At 66.9% G+C, this 22173-nt stretch overlaps 2 protein-coding genes across 7 annotated transcripts; one reads left to right on the top strand and one right to left on the bottom strand.

Moving 5' to 3' along the window:
* Positions 1 to 535: 535 nt before the first annotated feature.
* POLRMT (RNA polymerase mitochondrial) lies at positions 536 to 15418 on the bottom strand. Of its 5 annotated transcripts, none has more exons than XM_082780117.1 (21): positions 15331 to 15418; positions 14714 to 14809; positions 13365 to 14047; positions 12876 to 13006; positions 12168 to 12354; positions 11571 to 11720; positions 11255 to 11422; positions 10722 to 10928; positions 9861 to 10100; positions 8905 to 9684; positions 8236 to 8358; positions 6307 to 6429; positions 5242 to 5421; positions 4900 to 4986; positions 4556 to 4669; positions 3778 to 3830; positions 3432 to 3530; positions 3155 to 3260; positions 2593 to 2675; positions 1989 to 2059; positions 536 to 1214 (listed from the first exon to the last, which is right to left on the bottom strand). In XM_082780117.1, the coding sequence occupies exons 1-21, from the start codon at positions 15386 to 15388 to the stop codon at positions 1165 to 1167; spliced, it is 3789 nt and encodes a 1262-aa protein (XP_082636243.1). In that variant the 5' UTR covers positions 15389 to 15418; the 3' UTR covers positions 536 to 1164. The 5 variants fall into 5 exon arrangements, with proteins under 5 accessions (XP_082636243.1, XP_082636246.1, XP_082636244.1 ...); XM_082780120.1 differs by having other exon boundaries at positions 11571 to 11678; XM_082780118.1 differs by having other exon boundaries at positions 537 to 1214; positions 3155 to 3227.
* Positions 15419 to 16010: 592 nt separating this feature from the next.
* On the top strand, positions 16011 to 20212 carry FGF22 (fibroblast growth factor 22). 2 transcript variants are annotated; one of them, XM_082780311.1, is made up of 3 exons: positions 16011 to 16351; positions 19522 to 19625; positions 19891 to 20212. In XM_082780311.1, exons 1-3 carry the CDS (start codon positions 16096 to 16098, stop codon positions 20080 to 20082), a joined length of 552 nt encoding a protein of 183 aa, XP_082636437.1. In that variant the 5' UTR covers positions 16011 to 16095; the 3' UTR covers positions 20083 to 20212. The 2 variants fall into 2 exon arrangements, with proteins under 2 accessions (XP_082636437.1, XP_082636436.1); XM_082780310.1 differs by having other exon boundaries at positions 19888 to 20212.
* The last annotated feature ends 1961 nt before the right edge of the window (positions 20213 to 22173 follow it).

Here is a 22173-nt window from a genome sequence, read left to right as displayed (position 1 = left end):
CTGCTTCTCCTTCGCCTCCGTCCCGCCCTGCCGCGGCTCCGGCTGCTCCTGGCCCTGCTCCCGGCACTCAGGCCCTGCCAGCGGGCACAGCCCCAGGCTGGGCTGCAGGAGGCAGGTTTGTCCTTTAAAGAGCAGAGGGCCGCGGCCAAAAAGCCTCCTCCCAGCACTCCTCACCTCCAGCCGGGCTGCAGGAGCTGGGCCACAAAGACACAGCCCCAGGGGAGAAGGGTGGAGGGGGGGAAGGCCAGAGGAGGCTCCTGGCCAGAACTGCAGGGAGCAGCCACAAGCAGCCCTGGGTGGAGGCCGGCCCCGCTCCAGCTTCACCAATCTGCCAGCTCCGACAGCAAGGGCTGCAGGACAGTTTTGCATCCCCTTCTGCTGCAAAGCAGGTACCAGGATGCCACAGCCCCCAGAACCGAACCCCCACCAGGCAGCACGGTGACAGCAGGAGGACCAGGAGGGGAGCCCAGGCGGCCCTCAGACTCCAAGCAAAGACGAGGAGAAGGACAAACTTTCCACCCCATGTTTCAAAAAACATTTTATTTACAGTATCGTACACTTCCACCCCTCTTAGTGGTTTTCTTCCCCTACCTGAGACCCAATGAGCAGAACTTAAACACAGCCCTGGAGAAGAGAGGGGGGAGCTGCAGGGGCTGTGCTACAGCAGGAGCTGGACCTGGTGGCTGGACCTGGTCACAGAGAGCAGCACTCACCCCACCGGGGGAGGCTCCTGCCAGGGCCATGTCACCCTCCTGCCCCTGCGGGCAGGGGCCAGCCCTCCAGCTGAAGAGAAGGACAGTGAGGACAGCACCTTCAGCACAAGCGATGGGCAGACCAGCTCTGGAGCTGGCAGCAGCAGTGGGGACACACCAACCCCGTTGAATCCCGTGACCCCACACGAGATCACGCTGCCCTCTCCAGCTCCTCTCCCCTCGCCAGGCAGTAACAGCAAATAGCGCAGCCACCCCATCCCCACCAGCCCCCTGCGCTCCTCCAGGAGCCCCAGTTTGCCCCACTATCTCCGTGTGGTGCGGGTGTCTTGGTGGGCTGGGGGCCGCTCCCTTTCCCCACGAGCCACAGCACAGAAGAGCCCAGCCAGCGCCTACCCCAGGCTCCGAGGCAGCCAAAGTCCAGAGGTGGTGCAGGGCCGCTGGCTGCTGGGGCTCAGCTGAAGAAATAAGTGGAATCCATCACCTTCGACAGGTTGAATTCCCCTGCGGGAAAGCAAGGGAGACCAGAGGTGAGAGGAGAGCATGGTCAGGGCATGGTGACGAGGCACCTGGGAGAGAGCTGTCCCGAGCTTGCTGCAGAACACGGCTTCAGCTCAGCCCCCTTGGTGGGCTCACAGAGGTCCATATGGAACTGACGGCCCCCTGCATGTCTGGGACAGCGGAGGAACGGGCAGCTGGGGGCAAGGAAGAGAAGGCAGAGGGGCACACGTGGCCCCTCGGTGCAAACCGACTGCACGGCGGCTGCTCAGCAGCACTGCGCTGGGCTCTGCTGTTCCACAACGGCAGGGCAAAGTTTAGCCAGATGGCCTGGCAGAAGCACGGCTGAGAGATTAGGAGGAGTTAAACTAATTGCCTTAATCCCATTGCGTGGATATCATCTAGATCCTGGCAATTACTGCGCTCAGATCCTTGCTCCCATCTCCAGGCAAATGCTTTGTGGCTGGGAACAGATGGGAGAAGAGCAGCAGGACAGGGGACAGCAGGAGCTGGGTCAAGCCGGGGCAAATCCCAAAGGAAAAGCTCTGGGCAAGGCAGGGGCCACTGGGGGAATGACAAGAGATGCTGTCTGCGGGCTCTGCAGTCCAGGACGGGCAGGAAAAATGGATCTTTAGGGACCCCTTTGGCAAGCCTGGAGCCTCAGCACGTCCAACGTCAGATGCCATAAAACGTTCAGTCAGTTCCAGGGCCCTTCCCCAGCTCTTTCCCCTTGTTTTCAAACAGTTTCTGAGCTTTGCAGCTCCCATCCTGTGCTCCTACCTGTCTCGGGGACATTCGACAGCTGCTCCATCAGCTTCTTCTGCCAAGGGGCTCTGCTGTCTTTGCTGGGGCTGGACAAACCAGAAGGAAAGCGAGTCACAGGCAGCTCTGGGAGAACAGGCGCCCTCTTCCACCCACCAGTATGGGACCTGAACATGGCTTCAGCTCGTCCGAAACACTGCGCCTTGTGGCAGCAGGAGCCCAGCGCCTGCCACAGCAGCCTCAGGCGGGGACTGAGACAGCTGCAGGTGCTCCCCAGACCTGGGGACATCTCTCTCCTTTCACCCGACTCCACGGCAATAACCGAGGGCTGCACGCTGGGTGACCCCAGCTCATCTTCCTGCCTCATTCATGGGCAAACCAAGGCCCACCCCAGGCCCACAGAGGGATTCAAGCACTGAATCCCACTTCAGTAATGCAGCAGAAGGATGCAGACACCTCGAGTTTCACAACAAAGTCTAAGACGACTTGGGTGTCAGTTGGGAAGGAAGCAGAACCTCCCGTGGGATCAGCCCCCGGGGAGATGGCACAGCCTGGGAGCAGCCATGGGACAGGGAACTGGGAGGAGGGAGCGGACTGGGGGCCACCCGTGGCCAAACAGTACCTGCAGTACTTATTCAGCATGAACTTGGACAGATCCTGCAGGATCTTCTGGCTGTGCAGAGCCACGAATTGCTGCCGACAGATCTGGTCCAGGGAGCAATGGTGAGGCGCAGGTTAAGAGGTGTTTTCCCCTCCTTCCCCTCAGTGCTCCTCAGCCAACACAGGTCAGGGGTGAGAGGAGGGAAAGCAGCAGGCAGGAGTGGGAAAGGGGAGGAGGCTGCTGGACAAGGGTGAAGGGAATCAGTGTGGGGAGGTGGGAAGCAGAGGCCAAGCCCCGTTTATTGATCCATCGCACAGCAGCCCTGCAGCAGTTCAGAAGAGCCCAGGGCAGGACAGAGGCGCTGACTCTGCTCTGTGCTGCTCTCCACCCTCCCTGAAGGGTGGCAGGAGGGGGCCTGCGGCACCAAGGAGTCAGCTGCAGCCACCAGCAAGCAGCCAGGCTCACCCTGCCTGGGTAAGCCAATGCGCCTATGGAGCGAAGCCCAGGGGAGGCAAGGGCTGGCAAGTGCCCAGAGGACAGATCAGCAAGATCCCTGCTCATGGGGGCCTCGGGACACTTTTACCTGGTTCATGACGTCCACAGTGAGCGCGTGAGTCCAGTAGCAGTCGTGGACTGAGACGAAGGTCAGCCCCTGCCTGGGAGGCAGCAGAAGGTGCTGTGAGGCAGCGCTGAGAGCCCCAGCTCTGCGCTGTTCCCTGCCCCACAGAAACCCTGGGGCTGGCACGAGCAGAGGGCACTCCCCACGCAGGGCCTGAAGCCCTCCAAGAGAGGTGGCCCCCGGGAGCTCCCCGGCCCTGCCCTGCTGCCTCCTCCCAGCCCTGCTCCACCCCAGCGCCTACCTGAAGCAGTGCAGAGCCGTGAGCATCATGTGCGTCGAGTCCAGGGAGTGGATGAAGTTGGGCGGGAAGGCGTTCTTCTGCTTCACCGTGTCAGGCTTCCTGCAGCACAGAGCGGGACACGGGAGGAGCTGGGGCACGTCCAGGGCCCAGGGTGAGGGAGCCAGGGCAGAGCCAGCCAAGATCTGGGGTGGACGGGGGCAGCCCTGAAGGGCCCCAGCTCCTCCAGCCGGCTCTCCGCGGCTCAGGGGAGTACCAGCAGCCTCGGCACGCTGGCAGGGAAGGTTTTGTCCCCAAAGCACAGAATTGGGCATCGGGGACTCGGTGAAGAGCGCAGGCTCACACTTACTGGTTGGTGTTGGCGGAGCTCTTCACGCTCAGGTTCTGCATGTTGGAATTCAGCTGCAGGAAGAAAGGGGATCGGCTGTCACACCAGGCTGCCCAGACAGCACGAGGCACTGAGCACTGCCGCCCGCCTCTGCAGAGGGGAGCAGAGCAGCGAGGTGCTCCAGGCGCTGCAGGGAACGGCCCTGCCGGACGGGGACGTCTGCAGGGCCCCCCGGGCACCCTGGCAGCCGTCGCTCCCCAGTGGCACCTCGCCTGCCGCCCCTCCGAGGATGCTGGCGAGCACCCTTCACCCCTTCCAAGGGCGATGGAGATGCTGATTCACCCTGCGGGGGCTGAGAAGAGCTCCTGCAGGTGGGAGGCACCCGCCTGCAGCCCCCCACGCAGCCGAGCTGAGGCCACCGGAGGGCGGCTGTGAGGACGGGACGGGAGAGGCCGGGCAGCCGTGAGTCAGTGCAGGCGCGTGGGAGGCGAGAGCAGCGAGGCTGAATCACGCCAGCCCCGAGGACGGCTCCGCAGCTCTGCAGAGCGGGGAAGGGGCCTGAGCCCCAGCTGCCGGAGTGGGACGGGAGCGGCAGCTCCCTCGCAGCCCACCCCACGCTCCAGTGCCCGCAGTGAGGCTGGAGGAGGCGCCTGCACACAGGCACCCTGCGGGCTCTGCAGCCTCACCCGCAGGCACTGCCAGCCTTCAGCTCGCTGCCCCAGCCCTGCTGCACCTTCCCCGCTCCCCCCCGCGGCAGAGGGACGGGCGAGGGGACGCAGCTCTGCCACCAGACACTCACCACAGTGGACCTGACCCGATAGTAGGGCTGCACGATGGGGAGCCCCATGGGCGTGACCCACTCCACCGTCTGTCCCGACTGGGCGATGAGCTTGGCGCTCTCCGTCAGCCAGTGCTTGGGGGGGAAAAGGGGAAGAAAGAGGCTGGAGTTAGTGCAGGCAGCGGCCGACCCTGCTCCCTCCCAGCACCGGCAAGCCTGGCCTCCTGCTGCAGACTGGGACAGCCCGGCACGTACTGGGGAGCCTGGCCCTGCCCCGGGCACAGCCCCGCACCCTTGGGCTGGGACAGGAGGATCCAGGGCCCAGCAGAAGCAGCTCTCCCCACAGAGCTCCTCGCCCCCCTTACCTGGATGTCTCGAGTCGCTGAGAACATCTCCTTGATGCCATTAAACACCTGCCTCACGAGGTAGTGAGATGCTTCCCACAAGTACTCCTGCACAGACCAGGGGCAGAATGAGGGGCAGGCAAAGGGGCAGCAGAAGTCCCAAAGCCACACAGCCCTTGGCACCCACAAGCGCTGGCAGCCAGCTCTCCCCCAGAGCCCCCCTGCAGGGCCGGGGGCTCAGCCCCACACACCCAGCTGAGATTCGGGAGGGCAAGGAGAGAGCAGGGCAGGAGGAACTCCCGCAGGACGGGCAGGGGCTGAGCCGAGGAAGGTGCTGCAGGGAGGCCGGGGGGGGCAGGCTACCTCGGGGAACTCGTCGATCTCCTTGAGGCGCTTCTCTATCTGCAGCCGCCCGCCGTAGCGCGTGACGCCGTACACCACCGTCATCACCGTCTGCTTCACCACCTTGCGGCTGATGAAGCCCTCCAGCACCTGGGCGATCTTCAGCCCCTCTGCAGCGTCCTTCTTCCGAAACTCCTCCACCTGGGGAGCAGAGCGCCCTGCGGCTCAGCACCACCCCCCAGCTGTGCTCGCCCAGGACCCCTCCGTGGCTGGGGGAGCCTGGGGGACCCCGTGAGCCCCCCACCAGCCCCACACTGCCTGGCCTGAGCTATCAGCATACACCTGCCCTGGCTAACAGAGCTCGTCTGCTGCCAGAATCAGGAGGCAGCCGGGTGCTGCAGGGCCCGCGGGGAGCGGAGCCTTCCCCTGCTTCCTCAGCAGAGCCACTGCCCCGCGCATTGCAAGGACACAGCCCTGCACTCGGGCTGTGCTGCCCCTGCCGCCCTGCTGGGACCTCTGAGCAAGCCGTGCACCCCGGGCAGGCCCCTCCTGGGTGCAGGTGTGCTGCTGCCCCTGAAACGTGCTGGTTTCTAGAAGGGAGAGCCAGGGGCTCAGTGCCCACTGGACGCCTGGCAGGGCTCGCACACTCCCCAGCGGGCTCGTTTCGTCTTGCCAGGAAAGCTGACGTCTTGGCAGCAGGGCCAAGGGCTGAATCCCTTCCCCCTCCCTCCCACCTATCTCAAACGAAGAAAATCCCATAGCCTGCAGGCCAGCCAGCTGTTAGCAGGAGACGAGGAACACTCCCTGCTCTCTTCCACCTCTCTGCTCCTCCCAGATTTCATTCAGAAGCGAAGGGGAGCAGAAACCCCAGGGATTTCTCACAGCCACGTGGATGGGGACAGCTCTCCAGCCCGACCCCGCTGCAGTGACCCCGTTTGGGGCCATCCTGCCTCTGCACAGCCCACGATCCCCCAGCCCTCCACACGCTGGTCCCATCCCAGCCTTTCTGCTGGAGCTGCGGTGACCCCGTGCAACGAGGGGCAGAGCGGGTCCAGGACACCTCCCTGCGCCCCCTCCACGCCTCACCTGCTGGGCCACCGCGCTGTACACGTCCTGGGGGACGCTGCAGGGCATCAGGTTGACAGAGATGGCACCGATGAGGTCCCGGCCCAGGGCTGCGTAGTGCTGCAGGCCATTGCAAGAGCCGTCCTGTGTGGGAAGAGAGGAGGGAAAGGAGTCGTTAGCACGGGGACGGCGTCCTGCTCGCCCGCTGCCGCTCAGCGCCACCGACACCCCTGGCTCCGGAGGGTGGCTGCTGCTTCCTCCCCTCGGTTTGCAGCTGATCTCCCAGCAGTGGCCAGGGCCGTGCCGGTTTCCATCCCCCTTCTGCCAGCTCTCCTGTCTGGATCTCATCGCTAACTCCTGCTGCCTATCGGGTTTAAAAAAAGAAAAAGGGAAACTTCGCCTCACACTGCACCCCCCCCCCCAACTTCTCAGAGAGACAGCTCCATGGAAACATTAAAAAACAGAAAATTTGGAAAACAGCAAATGTGTCTGGGATGCTAAAAGCGGCCCCACAACCCGGCAGTCACAACAGATCTCAGAAAACCCAGGAGCAGGACCGGAGACGGGCAGAGGCAGCAACAACCACGACCCCTGCACAAGCCCACGGCTGCCTGAGCAGCTGCAGCCCCGCGGCCTCTCCACCCCTCCTCCAGGAGCAGAAGCCCAGCTCCACCAGCCCCTCCCGCAGCCCGACACAGACTGATTTGTCACGGCCCTCCTGGGACCAGGACCAGCCAGGACGGGGCAGGCGGCACCCGAAGGGCAGTGCTGGAAGGCGCCGCTGCCCCCAGGCAGTGCCAGGTGAAGCTGCTCACAGGAGCTGTGCCCCTGCCCCGGGTTGTCCCTGCTCCCCCTGCTCCTTGGCAGCCTGCGGCAGGGGCAGCTCTCCTCCTCCTCCACCGCCTCCCTCCCCAGGCCCTGCAGTGCAGCACGCTGGAGGACAGAGCTGACACGGCTTCGGCAGCCCCGCTGCTGCAGAGGAGCCGCCGCTGTTAACCCAGCGCTGATGACTCAGGTGGAAGCAGACTCCGGTGCCCTCCAGGAAGGGTCCTTGCTTGAATTTTATCCCCTGCACCCTCCGCACACCCCCAGCTGCTCTCTTGATCTTTTGTTGTCATAACAGAATCATCAGAGCCCCTCACTTTGGACAGTCTCATGCATATTCCGGACCACAGCTAGGAGCAGAATACCCCCCTGTCCTCCCCCCACGCTTCATTAGGGCCATCCGATCTTCTGGTGAGACAAATGAGCAAACCCCTCTCACCAGGAGAAGAATTAATCCCTGTCTCCATACAGCACGGGAATTTATCAGTGCAGGTAAAGAGCTGGTGGGCAGAAGGGCTGAAGATCTGCTGGGACGGAGCAGGAGGAAGGGCTGAAGCTGGGTGTGGGGGGCAATGCCTGGCTCCTCCCAAGCAGAGAGGGACGGACAGACAGAGGGACGGACACTGCCAGACACCAGCAGAACCCGAGCAACTGGGCAAGCCCCGCCTAGAGCACATCTGGGGCTGGGTGGGGACAGGCACCTGGGGCCAGAGACACAGCAGGGAACGCAGGGGACGGCTGATTTCTGTCCTCAGAGGTCCACGCCTCCACGAGCCCTGGCTGAGAGCAGCCTCGAGCCCTTCGGAGCAGGCGGGAGCTGCCTGCACCACCCACGGCCCTGCCAGCCCGGGGCAGGGCAGCTCCTGGTCCACACCCTGCAGCTGGAGGGCAGGAGCAGCCCCGCGGGCAGGGATCCAGCCCTGGCCGGGCTCCGTTACCTAGGGGCAGGTGGGGCAGCACCTCCCTCAACCGCTTCCCTCACGGCTGCGGGCGGCAGCGCGTTGCTGGAGCTGATCGAGATGCCTGTGGGCTGCGCTCCCACCTCGGAGGGCCTGGCCGTGCTGCACCCGGGTGCCCGGGCTCTGCCCCAGCTCCCCGCCCGGCCCCCAAACCCCCGGCACCCACCTGGTGAACCGGGAAATGGGAGACGAAGGCCGCTGGGTCTGGGGACCTCGAGGCTTGGGCGATTTCCATACAGCACGCCAAGACTTGCCAGGGTTCGTCGGTGTTCATCCACCACTTCCTGCCCTGGGAAGAGGAAAACGCGCTGCTAGGAGGCAGTGCTCTTGTGGCACCCCACAGCAAAGGCAGGAGGTGAGCCTCTGGGCTCTCAGGAAATACCAGGCAAGGCACCTCCTCACCATGCCTCCGTGGGGAAGCGTTATTTCCACAATATTCCAGGTGTTTACAGACAGAAAGGTGGTACTTAGGAAGCCTGCAATGCTTTGTTCTGCTTTTTCCCCTTAAAGAATTATCTTTCAAAACGTTGCCGGTTCAAAATTGATCTGATTTCCTTTTTACTTTACTTCCCAGAAGCTATGCTACACAAGAGGGGCGATTAAAGTCTCCTCTGAGATCAGAGGACACCGATGCCTTTTTCTCTTAGCACGTTTGGAACAACTCCCGTTTGGGCTCAAACCAGCACGAGCTTTCCTGCTCTTCCATTCACCGTTTCACCGGGCGACCCCCATCCCGCCCGGGGCTGGCTGCAGCCCGAGCTGCTCCCCTCTGGCTCCGGGTCCCAGCCCTGCGCCGCGAGGGCAGGCAGGGCCCCCCCGGCCGCTCCCCACGCACCGTCAGCGGGCGGTCGGCGGAGTCCAGGATCTCCTCCATGATTTCGTTGGCGTAATCCAGCCGCTCCTGCAAGCTGTTCTTCTTCTTCAGCCCCGTGAGGTTAATGAGGTGGATCTTCAGCCAGTCGAGGCCCTTCGGGCCCAGGGGCCTGCCCTCCGCAAAGAGCAGGATGGCGCGGGTGACGTCGTTGCCCAGGTGGTTGAAGTACGGCGGGCAAGGGTAGGTCCTGCCGCGGAAGTCCATGTTGTGAGGAAACCAGAAGACCTTGTCCCTCACGTGGTTGGCGATGGAGAGCTTGTAGAGCGCGTCCATGCGCAGGCTGTGCATCTCGGCCGCCTTCTTCTTGCACAGCAGCAGCTCGTGCTTCTGGGACTTGTGCCAGGCAGAGGAATTGCCGGGGCTGGCCGGGGGCTTGGGGGCCTCGGAGAGGGGCGGCGGGATGTCCAGCTTCTCGTTGCCTTTGTCGTTGAAGATGGAGATGATTATATCCAGCACCGGCTGGTTGATCTTCCACGCGCAGTTGCCCAGCTGGTTCAAGGCGTCCAGCACGGGGTGGAGGTTCACCTGGGGGCACTGGTCCAGGAGCTGCTGGTGCTGGAAGGCCCCGTCCACGTAGCGCATCAGCTTGGTGTCGCTCAGCACGAAGGCGCCGAAGTGGGGGGAAGACCAGGGGATCGGGGGGCACAGCATGGGCATGACGGAGGAGCTGAAGGTCAGCGTGGTCTCTGCGGCGTCTGACATGAGCTGGGAGAAGATGGGGTGGGGCTTTATCAGCCCGACCTGGGGGAGAGAATCCGAGAGGTGAGGGACAGCAGCAGGGGGAAACCTGGCAGAGCGTGGTCAGTCGGCAAGTGACGGACCCAGATGCTCCTTGGAGCCTCAGAGAAAGACATCGGGGAGGGAAAAGGGCCCTGCAAGAGCCCCCGCAGAGGTGACCCCCCGGGGGCGAGGCTCACCTGCCAGCTGCTGCGGAAGGAGTAGATGTGGTAGAGGACGGGGATAAGCCTGGACTCCAAGCGGGGTTTGAGGGTGTTCCTGGGCACCTTGACGGAGTGCACCAGGATCTCCAGCAGGTACACGCCCAGGCGCATCAGGAGCACGTACGGCCAGCTGCAGTCCTTGAGCCTCAGGGAAGGCCCGTAGCCAGCCTCTGCCACCAGCTTCTCCCAGTATTCCCGTGGCAAGTACTCCCCAGGCTGGGAGGGGGAAGAGGAAAAATCGAGTCAGCTGGAGGGGGCAGCCACGCTCCAGTTCAGCTGGACGTGACCTCTGGACCCTGCACGTGGCTCTGAGAGGGACTCTGTGAGCTCCTGCCTGACAGGGCTCCGTGGGGAAGGACTGCTTTTGTGGCTGAGAAAGGGCCAACAAGGAGAACCTGCTTCTGCTGCAGTGCCCCTGGCCTGGCCTGTGAGACCCTTCCCAGCCACATCTCCATGCCCACCCCCGTCCCTGGCCCCCAAACTGCAGATCTGCCTCTGCTGCAGTGCCCCAGGCTCGTGGCCCTGCCAGCACCCCGCTCACCGTGCCCTCACTGCCCACACCTGTGGCCCTGGTGCCCATCTCCTCTCCTGCCCTGCCCCGCAGAGCGCACCCTGCTCCAGCCTAGAGCTCTTCCATGCGGGACGCACGGCCCCCAGTGGCCAGCTGTGCTCAGGTCACGCCTTCAGGAACAGCCACAGCCCTGCCAGAAGCGACCTGCCCCTCATCGTGGGGCTGGGGCCCACAAAACGGGGCCCTGGAGGTTCTGATGGCCCCTGCAGCACCACGACCCGACCTTGTGGGTGTGAGGGGCGCCCACACAAAGCGCCCAGCCCCACCTCTGCTCTGCTCCCATGGGCCTGCAGAGCGCCCACCTGGCTGTCCTTCGCCAGCAGGTGGATGTAGTCCTGGTAGATCTCCTGCACCTTCTCCAGCTGGCGGCTGTGCAGCTTCCTCTGGGTGAGGTATCTGTCGTAGACTTTGGAGCCCAGCTCCCTGGCTAGGACAGACAGGGATTCTCCTTGCGGAGAGAGCGTGTTGAGGATCTGAGAAAGGGGAAGGCAAAGAGGGACTTCAGGAGGGAGGAGCAGAAAGATGGAGCAGAAAGAAAGCAGGAGTTAAAGTCCCTGTGCGGGGAGCACAGAAAAATGCTGATTCCCGTGATGCTGAGCATGAGGAAGGATGCTCAGGGACAGAGCGGGGCTGCTACAGCTGCTCAGCAGAGGGAGCAGACAGGGCCCACGTCTAACAGCCTGGGCAAACCTTGAGATTCGTGCCCTGATTCTGCAGCCCTGACTGGGACATCAGAGCTCTGTGGGAGCCCCAGGAGGCCCCGTTCCCGTGTCTCTGCGGGGTCAGGGCAGGCTCCTACCTGCATCATGATGTCCACGTACTCCTCATCGGGCAGCAGGCACAGGTAGGGGTAGAGGCTGTTGTACCCCGACATCGTCCTTTTCTGGGACATGTTGTGCTTCGCCTTCTGCAGGGCCTGGAGGATGGCCCCGCGCCACTGGGCACGCAGGGCGGCCAGCTGCTTGCGCTGCACCAGGAAGGGGAGAAGCCCCGCTGCGGTCAGGGGGCACCAGCAGGGAGCTGCCCCCTTCACAGGACCCCGCGGGGCCATGCCAGCCCTGAGCACTGCACCGCCCCCACCCCTCGTCACACAGCCCCAGCCACCCCGAGCTCACCGCTCTGAGGGCCTGCGGGGTCAGCGGTTTGGTCGACTCCACCGACTGGATGGTGATGGTGCTGTTCAGCTCCATCTCCAGCTGCTGCTGGAAGCGCTCCCGCAGCTCCTGCACAGAGAAATCCAGCTTGGGGTAGGACACCACCTTCTCCTGCAACGAGAGCGAGGCAGTAAGCGCCAGGAGCCAGAGGAGGACAAGAGGTGCCCCTGTGCTGCCAGAGGCGGGCGGCTGGGACCAGAGGTTTGGGGTTTCTGGCTGGCAAGCTCCAGGGAGCCTGGGCTCAGAAGCCTCTCCAGGGACTGTGCTGCTCCTGCCTGTAGCCAAGCGCTGCCCTGCCAGGAAACCCTTCTGGCACGTGCAGGTCCTACAGGCCCCCCACCAGCCCTCGGTGTCTCTGTTCCTCTGTGAGGCAGCTGGAAGGGCATTTACTCCTTCGGAACAATTTGCTGCCTGATGAACTGCGCTGGCTGCTGAGCAGGGAGCAGGCTGCAAAGTTCTTCCCATGCCACAATCCTGAGCTGGACCCGAACGCACCCTGGGGACGTGTGAGCGCCGCGTGGCCACCTCCAACACCTCCACCCCAACCCGGCGGCTTACTTTGGAGTAGAAGTTGTTGAGCAGAGCAGATTTGCAGGTCTGGGGCTTGGGGGCAGGGGGCAGCTGGTAGTCTGGCTGCACGATCCTGATGGCCCTCAGCACCGTCTCCTTCTCATCTCCCTCAAACAGGCACTTTTGGAAGAGCTCATCCACGTGGAAGCCGTCCTGTTTCAGCTGCTGCACACACCTGAGGAGGGGCAGGTAAGAGGTTTAAACTTCCCTGGGGGACTGTGCTGTGTGTTGACAGAAATTAGCACGCCATGAGGCAGGGAACAAAGCTTGTCAAGAGAAGACTGATCACAGAGAAGAGAAGCCATTGGGGACATTCCCTTTTGAGGCTCCCAGCTGCCCGCAGAGCGCAGCCCGTCCCCCACAAGGTCACCAGCCTCAGGTTTCAGCCATCCCCCCCCAGCCCTCACTGCTGCTGAGCGGGCAGCTCTCTCCTCCACACGGGTGGGGAGGCTGACTGCTGGTGTCCACTGCCTCTGTGAGGCCAGGGAAAAGCAGCCGCTTCCCCCATCCTCAGACACAGCCGCGTGCAAACACACGCAGGGGGCTGACAAACCCTGCAGGTGCTGTACTTGCACCGCCCTAGGGCAGCGGGTACCCCCGTGCACAGCTCTCTGCTCCCAGATCTCCTCTGCCCCTGGGATCTGACAAAGCCCCGGCTGGGGAGGTGCCAGCCCACCCCGGTGCCCCGTGCCTCACCTCCAGATGATCTTGGTGCACGCCTGGCCCCGGCCCATGCACTCCAGCGCCGCCGCGTACGAGTCCAGGTTGGGGCGGAGGCCGGCGGACTCCAGCATGGAGAGGACCCGGTTGAGGCGGTGCAGGCAGCCCTGGGGATGAGAAGGAAAGGAGGCCGTGGAAAACTGACACTGAATGCTGCCATCGCAGCTCCACGCCCCTGCTCCCTGTCCAGCCCAGCCCTGCCCGTGCTGCCCCGTGCTCTCCCCCCCCACAGAGCCACCTCGCAGTGATCGGGGGCCTCAGCCCAGCTCCACCCCTCACAGAACCCAGTTCTCCCAAATTGAAATCACTGAGCGCAGCGTGACAAACAGAAATCCAAGTGCAATTACTGCTCCTACGAGCACGGAGCTCTTCCCCCTGAGCCAGCACAGCCCTCCCCTCGGCCTCTCAGACAGCCCAGCACCACGGGGCCGAGCCCAGCCCAGGCAGCACCCCACGGCCCCACACCTTTCTCGCCCAGCTGCGCATCACGATGTTGTACGCGCCGATGGTCAGCAGCTTTCTCTTCATGGGGGAGCTGTGATACAGCAGGAGCAGCCTCTCAGCCTCCTCCGGCTGCTGCAAGCACAGGAGGCACTCCAGGTTAGACTGGATGGTTTGCTGCATGATCTTCTGGTGGTTGCTTTCTCTTTTTTCAGGCACGTTCGGGGGTTTCTCTGCTTTCACGTCCTGCTTCACTTCCACCACCTCGGGCTTGCTGCAGGCGCTGCTGGGGCCGGCATGGCTCTGGCTCCACGCAGCCGCTTTGGTTTCCTTGGGCATCTTCTTGGCCTTGGGTTTGGCTTTGGCCTTGGGAACCGCCTTGACATTTACTTTGGCGTTGGGAACTGCCTTCACCTTTACTTTGGTGCTGGGAACCGCCTTCACCTTTACTTTGGCGTTGGCCTGGCCCACCAGAGTCATCTTGGAGGCCGCGATGGACAGCTTCCTCTCCACCTTGGCCTGCCGCACGTACATCTCCCTCTTCAGCTTCTCCACCCAGCTGCTGGGCTGGGCTGGGCTTGGGGCGTTCTGCCTGGGGGCCGGGGGCTCCTGCTGCTTGCCCAGCCCCAGCGGCGCCAGCTCCGCTTTGCTCACCGTCACCTCGGGGCCGGGGGAGGCTTGGAGCTGCTTCACTCGGGCTTTCAGCACTGCGGGGAAACAGCCGGGGCAGAGGTGAAGCGGCACAAGGCGCAGCAAGGTGCTCAGAAAGGGGGGTACGGGGAAGAGGCACCACGCGAGGGCTTCTCCTCTCCCTGCCCCCCCAGCCCTGCCCCCCAGCAGCTCCCAGCAACGCGCTGCCCGGGGTCTCTCTGGGGTCCAGCTCCAAGCCGTGGCCTGTCCCAGGGTCAGGGGGAGCCAAAAAATGGCACCACGTGGAGCAAGGCAGCAGCTCACGCCCGCCTAACCCCGACCTGCTGCTGGGCCGTTTCACTGGGCCTCCCTCCAAGGACCTCACGCCCTCAGCTCACCCGGGCAGAGCGCCCAAAGCTGGAACTCTCTGCAGGGAGAGTTCTCCCCAGTCTGCAGGGCCCTCGGATGCCCTGTGAGGGGCTCTGCCACCACCCCTTAGGACCACCCTGCACGTCACAGGGACTCGATGTGGGCAGGGGGAACCTCCAGGTACCGGGACAGGGCAGAACATGCTCAGGAAAGCCAGCAGGTCTGTGGGAAGCCCACATCCTTCAGCAGGCCGCGAGCGTTTCCAGTCCCAAATCTTTTCCTTATGGTTACACAGAACGGGAAGGCTCCTATAAAACCTCCCAGGCCACTGAACAAGGGGCAGCGCTGCAGCTCCGCCCCCCCCCCCCATTTACCTTCCAGCAGCTCCGTCCTCTCACACACCGCATTTCTCCTCGCCTTCTCCTTGGCACTGACGGAGGAGTAGGTCCTGAGGACGCTCCACGGGATCCCTGCGGCAGGAGGGAACGAAGGCGGGGAGGTGAGAGGGGCCCTGCTCGGTGCGGGGGGGGGTGAGAGGGGCCCTGCTGCGTGCAGTGGGGTGGGCGCGGAGCGGGGCCATCCCCAGCAAGGCTCAGGGGGTGGCAGCGGCCTCAGAGGGACGGGGGCAGGGGCTGGGGCAAGGGGCTGCCCCATGGCTCGGGGGGGTAGGGGGGGGGCAGGACCCCAGGGCCCCCTCCAGGACTCCAGGGACCCCCCAAGACCCCAGAGCCCCCCCCCCCAGGGACACCCCCAGGACCCCCCCGTCCCCAGGACCCCCCCCCAGCCCCAGCCCCGGCCCCGCCGCACAGCCGGGACCTGCCCCAAGGGGGGGGGAGGGGTCAGGCCCCCGGTGCCCCCCCCACCCCCACCCCGTGCATGGGGGCGCGGCCCGAGAGCCCCCCCCGGCCCCAGCACCCCGGAGACCCCTCGGCGCCGGCCCCTCGCCACACCCCCGCCCCCCCCGGGTCCCGGTGCCGCCGCCGCCCCTCACCGCCGCCCCGCAGCGGGCCCGGGCCCAGCAGCGCCGCCCGCAGCCGCAGCAGCGCCATGGAGCCGCGCTAGGCCGCCATGCTCCCCCCCCGCCCCCCGCCGCACCGCGCAGGCGCTGCGCGCAGCCCGCCGGGAGTTGTAGGAGGCGGCGGCGCGGGAACTACATTTCCCAGCGGGCAGCGCGGCCGCGCCCCGCGCCCCCTGGCGGCCATGGGGGGGAAGGAGCAGCCCGACGGGGCGGGAGCGGGGGCACGGAGCGGGGCCAGGGCCGGGAGCGGGGCCGGGAGCGGCCGGGATCGCGAGCACGAAGCGGGGCGGCCCCGCGGGGCTCGTCCACGGGGCAGCCCCGCGCCCACGGCCGCTCCAAGCCCCCCGAGGAGCCCGTCGGGGGCGCTGCGGGGGGAGCTGCGCGGCGCCTCCCGCCCCCACGGGGCCGCGGAGCCCCGAGCGGGGACCGGGACACGGCGGGGGGCGGCCTCGGGGAGCCCCGGCCCCGCTGCGGGGTTGGGGGGGGCAGCGGGAGCGGGCAGCGGGGCGCCCGTCGGGGCACCCCCACACCCACCCCGCGCGGATGTATGAATGGGAGGCCCCGCCCCTCGCCCCGCCCCTCTCCCCTCCTCTCCCCGCCCATTGGTGGCCGCGGCCCCGCCCCGCCCCTCCCCGCCGCCTCGCGCCGCGCTCGGCCGCCCGCCCCGTCGGGGCCGCTGGTCGCCGTCGCCGCCGCCGCCATGGCCCGGAGCCGCCGCCCGCCGCGCCGCGCCCCGCCATGAGGCGCGGGGGCCCCGCCGCCCTCGCCGCCTGCCTCGCCGGGGCGCTCGCCGTGCTGGCGGGGCCGGGGCCGGGACCGGGACCGGGGCCGGGGCCGGGCAGCCCCCCGTGGGGCGGCCGGCGGCCCCCCCGCAGCTACGGCCACCTGGAGGGCGACGTGCGCTGCCGCCGGCTCTTCTCCGCCACCCGCTTCTTCCTGCGCATCGACGGCGGCGGCGGCGTGGAGGGGACGCGCTGCAGGGAGCGGCCGGGCAGTGAGTGCGGAGGGCAGGGAGTGGGGCCGGGGCCGGGGCCGGGGCCGCCCCCTCCTCGCCGGCTCCCGGGGCCGAGCCCCGACGGCCGAGGGACGCGGGGCTCCGGCTCTGCCCCCCCGGCTCCGCGTGGCTCCAGCCCCCGTTTGCCGGCCCCGCCACGTCGAAGCGGGCCCGGGGCCGCTCCTCGCCGGGGGTCCCGCGCCCCGGCCCCCCCCCGGTACCCAAGGCGGGGCCGGAGCCAGGAGCCGCCGGGCGCCCCCGCGGTGCCAGGGGCGGGCGCTGCCGGGGCCGGGCAAAGGGCAGCGAGCGGGGCCGCGGGGGGGCTGCGGCCGCGGGGGGGCGGCGGGACCGGGTGGCTCCTGCAGCCGGGCGGCAGCCGCGGGTCGCGGTGCCCCGGGGGGGCGGCTGTAGGGCAGCTCCCGACCCCCCCGAGCGCTGCCAGCCTCCTGCTCTGCCCCGGGGCCCAGTGTCAGGGGGGGCTCGGAGGGGTCCCCATCCCTCCGGGCGTCCGTGTCCCCCTCGGCAGAGCTGGCAGCGCTGCCCCCAGCCCCGCGTTTGGGCTTCTCCTGCTCCGGCAGGGGCTGGGGGGGTCCGGCCCTGCCCGTGAAGGTGTCGGAGGGAGAAAGGACGAGGAGGAGGAGGAGGAAGGATCGGGGGGCTCAGGGGTGCCCCTGGGCTCCGCACCCGGCAGCTGGGGGGGAGCAGAGCAGGGGTGCATGGAGCATCCGCTGCCTGCGGGGGGGTCGGGGTCCGTCACGGCCGGGGCAGTGGGAGGTGAGGGTCAGCCCGAAGGGGCCCGGCACTGCCAGACTGGGCCAAGAGCGAGCCCCGAGTGTGGGGTCGTGCCCGGGGACAGCCCCCAGGTGGGGACCCACTGGGCACGGCCGGCAGCCCCCCCTGGCATAGAGGTGGCCGAGCGCTGGGGGCTTGCGGTGGCCTCCCCATGGAGGGGCCTGCGGGGGCCTCGTGGGGTCGGGCAGCGCGTCCTGGTGGGCACCAGGAGGGCGACCGGGGGGGGTCTCGGCACGGCCCGGGCTGCTGCTGCCATCGGGAGGTGGGGAGGGGGCAGGGGGCAGGGCCAGGCCTTCCCCTGGGGTCAGGGCCGGCGCCGCGTCCCCTCCACCCCGCAGCCATCGGGGGCGGCCGTGGGGGGCTCGTGCGGGGAGATGCCCGGGCAGGGCAGCGGGGTGTGGGGGGGGCAGGATGGCGAGGACGGGAGCAGCATCCCCTGCCCACAGCCGGGGGGATGTCGCCCACCCAGGGACCCCGCGCTGTGGTGTGAGGGGCTCAGCCCAGCCCAGCGGGGCCGGGGGAACCCTCCCGTGGTGCCCGAAGCCGCCGGGAGCCCCATGCGGGCGCGCTGCCAGCACCCAGTGCCCCGACACGTTCCCTTGGCCGTGTGGCAATGGGGCCTGGCAGGTGGAGAGGCTCCAGGCTGTCGCACCGGGCTCGCTCTGGTTATCGGCACCGCAGATAACCCGCGCCTGGGCTGGGCCGAGGCTGCTCCTCAGCCTCCCGGCAGCCACCAGACCAGCCCTGCCAGCGGCCGCTGGCCCCGGGCCCCCCCCTCCTCGCACCCCACGCCTGCCCCAGGCTCCCGGGCAGGGCTGGCCCCGACCCCATCGGGGCCGAGGGTCCGGGAGCCGCCGCTGCGTCCCCGGGGTGCTGCCGGCCCTGCAGAGCTCGGCCCCGGGTGCCCTGCACCCCTCGGCCCCTCGCCCGGAGCCGGGCGCCCTCCCGGGTACCTGCAGAGCGGTCCCCAGCTGGGAAGAGCGGCGTGGGGCTATTTTTAGAGGAGTAAAAGTCTCTGTTATAAATAGCAGCAGCTCCAGACGGCGATAAACTGAGATGGATTTGCAGGCGTTTGCTCAGCCCGTCCCCACGGCTGCTGCTCGTTAATGGCTCTGCTGGGCTGGGACGCGATGAACCGCCCCACATGGGTCCTGGCTGGCGCTGGAGCCCTGTGTGGGGTGGCTGGGCTGAAAATCCCCCTCTCAGGTGTGCCCCCAAGAGTGCTGAGCTCTCAGGAGCACTCACGCTGTCCTGGTGCCGCATCCAGCCCCGTCCATTCCCAGCAATGGCAGGATTGGTCCCGTGGGGGCTCCAGCGGTGCTCAGCACACTGGGGGTGGGGGGGAGGACCCCCAAAAGACCCTGCCCAGAGGCTGCTCTGTGCGTGCCGTGAGCCAGCCAAAGCCTCTGCGCATCCTCCAGCCCCGTCCAGCCTCCGTGGGGCTCCCCGGGCAGAGCAGGGATGGGGATGGGGCCGGGCCGGCTGCTCTCTCGCTGGCCTGGAAGCCGAATCCCTGGAGTCTCCGTGGGTGCTCTGGGTGTTTCCACCATAAAACCCGCCTGGTCTGACCGCATGCCTTTCCCATTAGCGGCTCCGATGGGGATCTGCGGGCTGGGCTGGAGCCGGGCCCCGCTGCGGGCTCAGTGCCTGGGTTCACCCCCTCCGTGCAGCGTCCGTCCCGCGGCCCCCAGCCCCGATCCCCACTGGTGCCAGCCAGGCGAGCGGCACTGGTGCCCATGGGGAGCACTGGCCTGGCCGCACTCTGGTGCCCGCAGCCCCCTGCCCCGGCATGGAGCCTTCGTGCGCCCCTCCAGCACCACCCAGCTGCGCCCGCTGCCTCCCCCCCAGGCCCCCACCCGCCGCTACCCCACACCCTTCGCCCCCTCCAGGGCCCTGCTGGCCTCGGTGGGACAATCGGGCTGAGAGCGGGGTCGGGTCCCTGGGGCACCGCAGCACGTTTTGGGCAGAGGCACAGCTGCCAGTTTGGGGAGAATAAACACGAGGTGGGCGCGGGTCAAAGGCTGACCGCTTGTTCAGGCAAGCAGAACCTTGGCTCGGTGTCGCTCCAGCTCCGCTCCCGGGGGCAGCTGGGCCAAGGGAGGGCAGGAATAAAGACCAAACCCTCCCCAGGTCACGGCTTTCCCCCTCCTGCTCCTGACTCAGGCTGCAGCCCTTGCTCCCCACTGTCCCTCTGTGGGGAAGGCATCCCTCCATCCATCCCTCCATCCATCCCTCTGTCCATGTTTCTGTCTGTCCGTCCAGTGAGGCTCGGCGGTGCTGTCCCTCGCTGGTGGCACTCTGTGGGCACAGCTGTGGCGCTGGGGAAGGGCCCCTGGGGGAGGTCGCCCGCCTCACTGCGGCGCTTCGCTGTCCCGCAGGCATCGTCGAGATCCGGTCGGTGCGTGTCGGCGTTGTGGCCATCCGTGCAGTGCACACCGGCTTCTACCTGGCCATGAACAAGCAGGGGCGGCTCTACGGGTCGGTAGGTCGGGTGCTGCCACCGGGGCCGGGGGCACAGGGCAGAGCTGGAATGGTGGGACCGGCACCTGCTGGGAGTGGGCTCCTGGTTCCCCGTGCCCGGGACGCTCCCCGCAGGGATGGTGCCCCCAGAGCCCCTCTGCCCCGCGGGGAGCCCGGGCTCCTGCACCTGCCCTGCTCTCGGGGCTCCAGCCCGTGCCGGAGCGGGACGAGGACCCAGCGCTGCAGAGCGCAGCCCCTGCTCACCCCCTTCCCTCCCCTGCCAGAAGGAGTTCAGCCCCAACTGCAAGTTCAAGGAGCGCATCGAGGAGAACGGCTACAACACCTACGCGTCACTGCGCTGGCGGCACCGGGGCCGCCCCATGTTCCTCTCGCTCAATAGCAAGGGCAGGCCACAGCGAGGGGGCCAGACGCGCCGGCAGCACCTCTCCACGCACTTCCTCCCCATGCTCATCAGCTGAGCCTGGCTCCCAGACGGTCCTGTGGAAAAAAAAGGGAAAAATAGGGTTATTTTATAAGTGTAAATATTTTTTTTTTTTTGCTATTTATTGTTTTATTTTTTAAACGCATGGTGGACGATGGACATGGACACGAAAGCTCCAAGATGAAAGCTGTGCGGGGATGTGGCCGTGCAGGGACGTGGCCGTCCCTGGTGTCCCGGGGGGGCAGAGCCGCACGCCGGGGCTGGGGCACGCGCCCACCGCGGGCAGGGGCTGCCGCCGTCCCCCCACCCCGAGCAGCCACCACCAGCCCTGGGGCTGGGACGTCCCGGGGCTGCGTTCGCTTTGTGGCCAAGCACCCGTGGACATTAAAGCTGTGTTTGTGGCACACAAAGGGGCTGAGTCGTGGAGGTTTGGTGCCGGGGGTGGCTCCGTGGGGGTGGCCGCGGGCCCTTTCTGAGTGGCTGCAGCCCCGAGCAGCTGCCCTGGGGCAGGAGCCGCGGCCACCAGTGGCCTCCCCGCTCCTCGCCCACCCACGCCCTGCCTTGAGCGTGCGGGCGGAGGCGCACCCAGCCCAAAACCTCACCCATCGGAAAAAAGAGCGATTGTTGTTCCAGCGACACAAAGGACAGAGCTGGAAAAAGCAGCTGAGGAAGGGGAGAGCCGCGCATCCCGGCCTCGCGCTGGGCGAAGGCGCTGGTGGGAGCGCGACCTCCTGCAGGAGCCGCGCGGCTGCACCCGTGCCCGGCAGCCCCCCGCTGCCACCCAGCCCCGGCGCTGCTCCGTGGCCTCCCGGAGGGCAGGGATGGAGCCAGGCGCCGGGGAGGTGGCGCCGAGCACAGGCACCTGCCCTGAGGGGAGCAGGGCCAGAAATAGCCCCGCGCCGCACCCCGCTGCGCAGCGTGGTCACTTCGTCACGTCAACGTGGCAGCGGTGAGCGACGGCCGAGCGAAAACCACCAAACTCGTTCCATTTCTCACCGAACCAGCTCCCGGAGTCGGTGGCAGGAGGGGACGGCCCCTGCGGTAGCCCCGTGGGGACCACGGGGGGCACCGGCCCCGGGCCAGCAGCCCCCAGCTGGGGCAGGCAGCAGGAGCCACGGACCCCAGGAGTGCTTCACCCACCCAAAACCCACCCCAAGCGTTTTAACACGGGTACAAACCACACGTGGAGCTCCCAGGGGGCTGCAGGAGCATCCCCCCCACCCCGGGACCCTCCTGCCATCGCCACCCCGAGCCCAGGATCCCAGGGGCAGAAGCTCCTGGCTCGAGCTCTGGCCCCCGATGCCCCAGTCCTGAAATCAACCCTCACCCTGGGGGCAGCACCTGCTGAGATAGGCGCTGCCGAGCGGCCCCGGGTGAGCTGGGGAAGCTGACACCAAACCCTTCTGGGACGGTCGCTCAGCAAATCGCTCCCGGTGACTGAAGGGGGGATGTTTTCCCCAGCAAAGCTGCCGTTTATTGTGAAATGGTTCAAGAAGTGCCGAACGACGCCTTCCCCTTGCTGTGGGGAGGCACGGCCCTGCTTGGGAAGCTCGCAGCAGGGTGGGGAGCCCTTCCAGGGCCAGCACCTTCCCCGGACACCCTCAGCCTGCTCACAGGGCACCACCCGCGAAGCCAAAGGCTGGGGAAGATGCAGGGAACCTCGGGGCCAGGGATGCTCAACCCTCCTGCCCCGGGCAAGGGCAGGTAACGGAGGCCCCGCGGAGCTTGGCTGCCTCCTGCCAGACCCCCCCCAGCCCCGTCCCAGCCCCCTGCCAGCAGCAGGGCAGCACCCGCCGGTGCCCGCGGGGCGTTCGGCTCCTCCTTCATTCCTCATCCCTCTTCCTGCTGCACCGCAGCCACATCCGAGCTCCTGCTCCTGAGTCACCGGAGACACAAACACTGCAAGAGCCGTGGCCCAGCCCCAGGACAGCGAGGCCACCGGGTCACTGTGCCAGCGGGGAGCTGCAGGGCACCAGGGGCAGGAGGCACCACGCAGGGCAGGGCAGGTCAGGGCAGGGCAGCCCTCGGCAAAACCAAGCCCAGGTCTTGCAGTGCTCATCCCAGCAACAGCTGGGCACAGCGGGAGGGTGCAGGGCCAGGGAAGGGGTGTGAAAAACAGGAGCACAGC

Source organism: Aythya marila, assembly GCF_965140915.1.
Source record: "Aythya marila genome assembly, chromosome: 27".
In the NCBI taxonomy this organism is placed as follows: Eukaryota; Metazoa; Chordata; class Aves; order Anseriformes; family Anatidae; genus Aythya; species Aythya marila.
This window is presented reverse-complemented; position numbering and strand designations above follow the sequence as displayed.

Coding starts and splice junctions, on each gene's coding strand:
- POLRMT (XM_082780117.1), bottom strand. CDS start 15,388: ATGGCGCTGCTGCGGCTGCGGGCGGCGCTGCTGGGCCCGGGCCCGCTG. Junction 14,048..14,713: donor GAGGACGGAGCTGCTGGAAG/GTAAATGGGGGG, acceptor GTTTCCCCGCAG/TGCTGAAAGCCCGAGTGAAG. Junction 6,430..8,235: donor CCCATTTCCCGGTTCACCAG/GTGGGTGCCGGG, acceptor CTTCCCACACAG/GACGGCTCTTGCAATGGCCT.
- FGF22 (XM_082780310.1), top strand. CDS start 16,096: ATGAGGCGCGGGGGCCCCGCCGCCCTCGCCGCCTGCCTCGCCGGGGCG. Junction 16,352..19,521: donor CTGCAGGGAGCGGCCGGGCA/GTGAGTGCGGAG, acceptor GCTGTCCCGCAG/GCATCGTCGAGATCCGGTCG. Junction 19,626..19,887: donor AGGGGCGGCTCTACGGGTCG/GTAGGTCGGGTG, acceptor CTCCCCTGCCAG/AAGGAGTTCAGCCCCAACTG.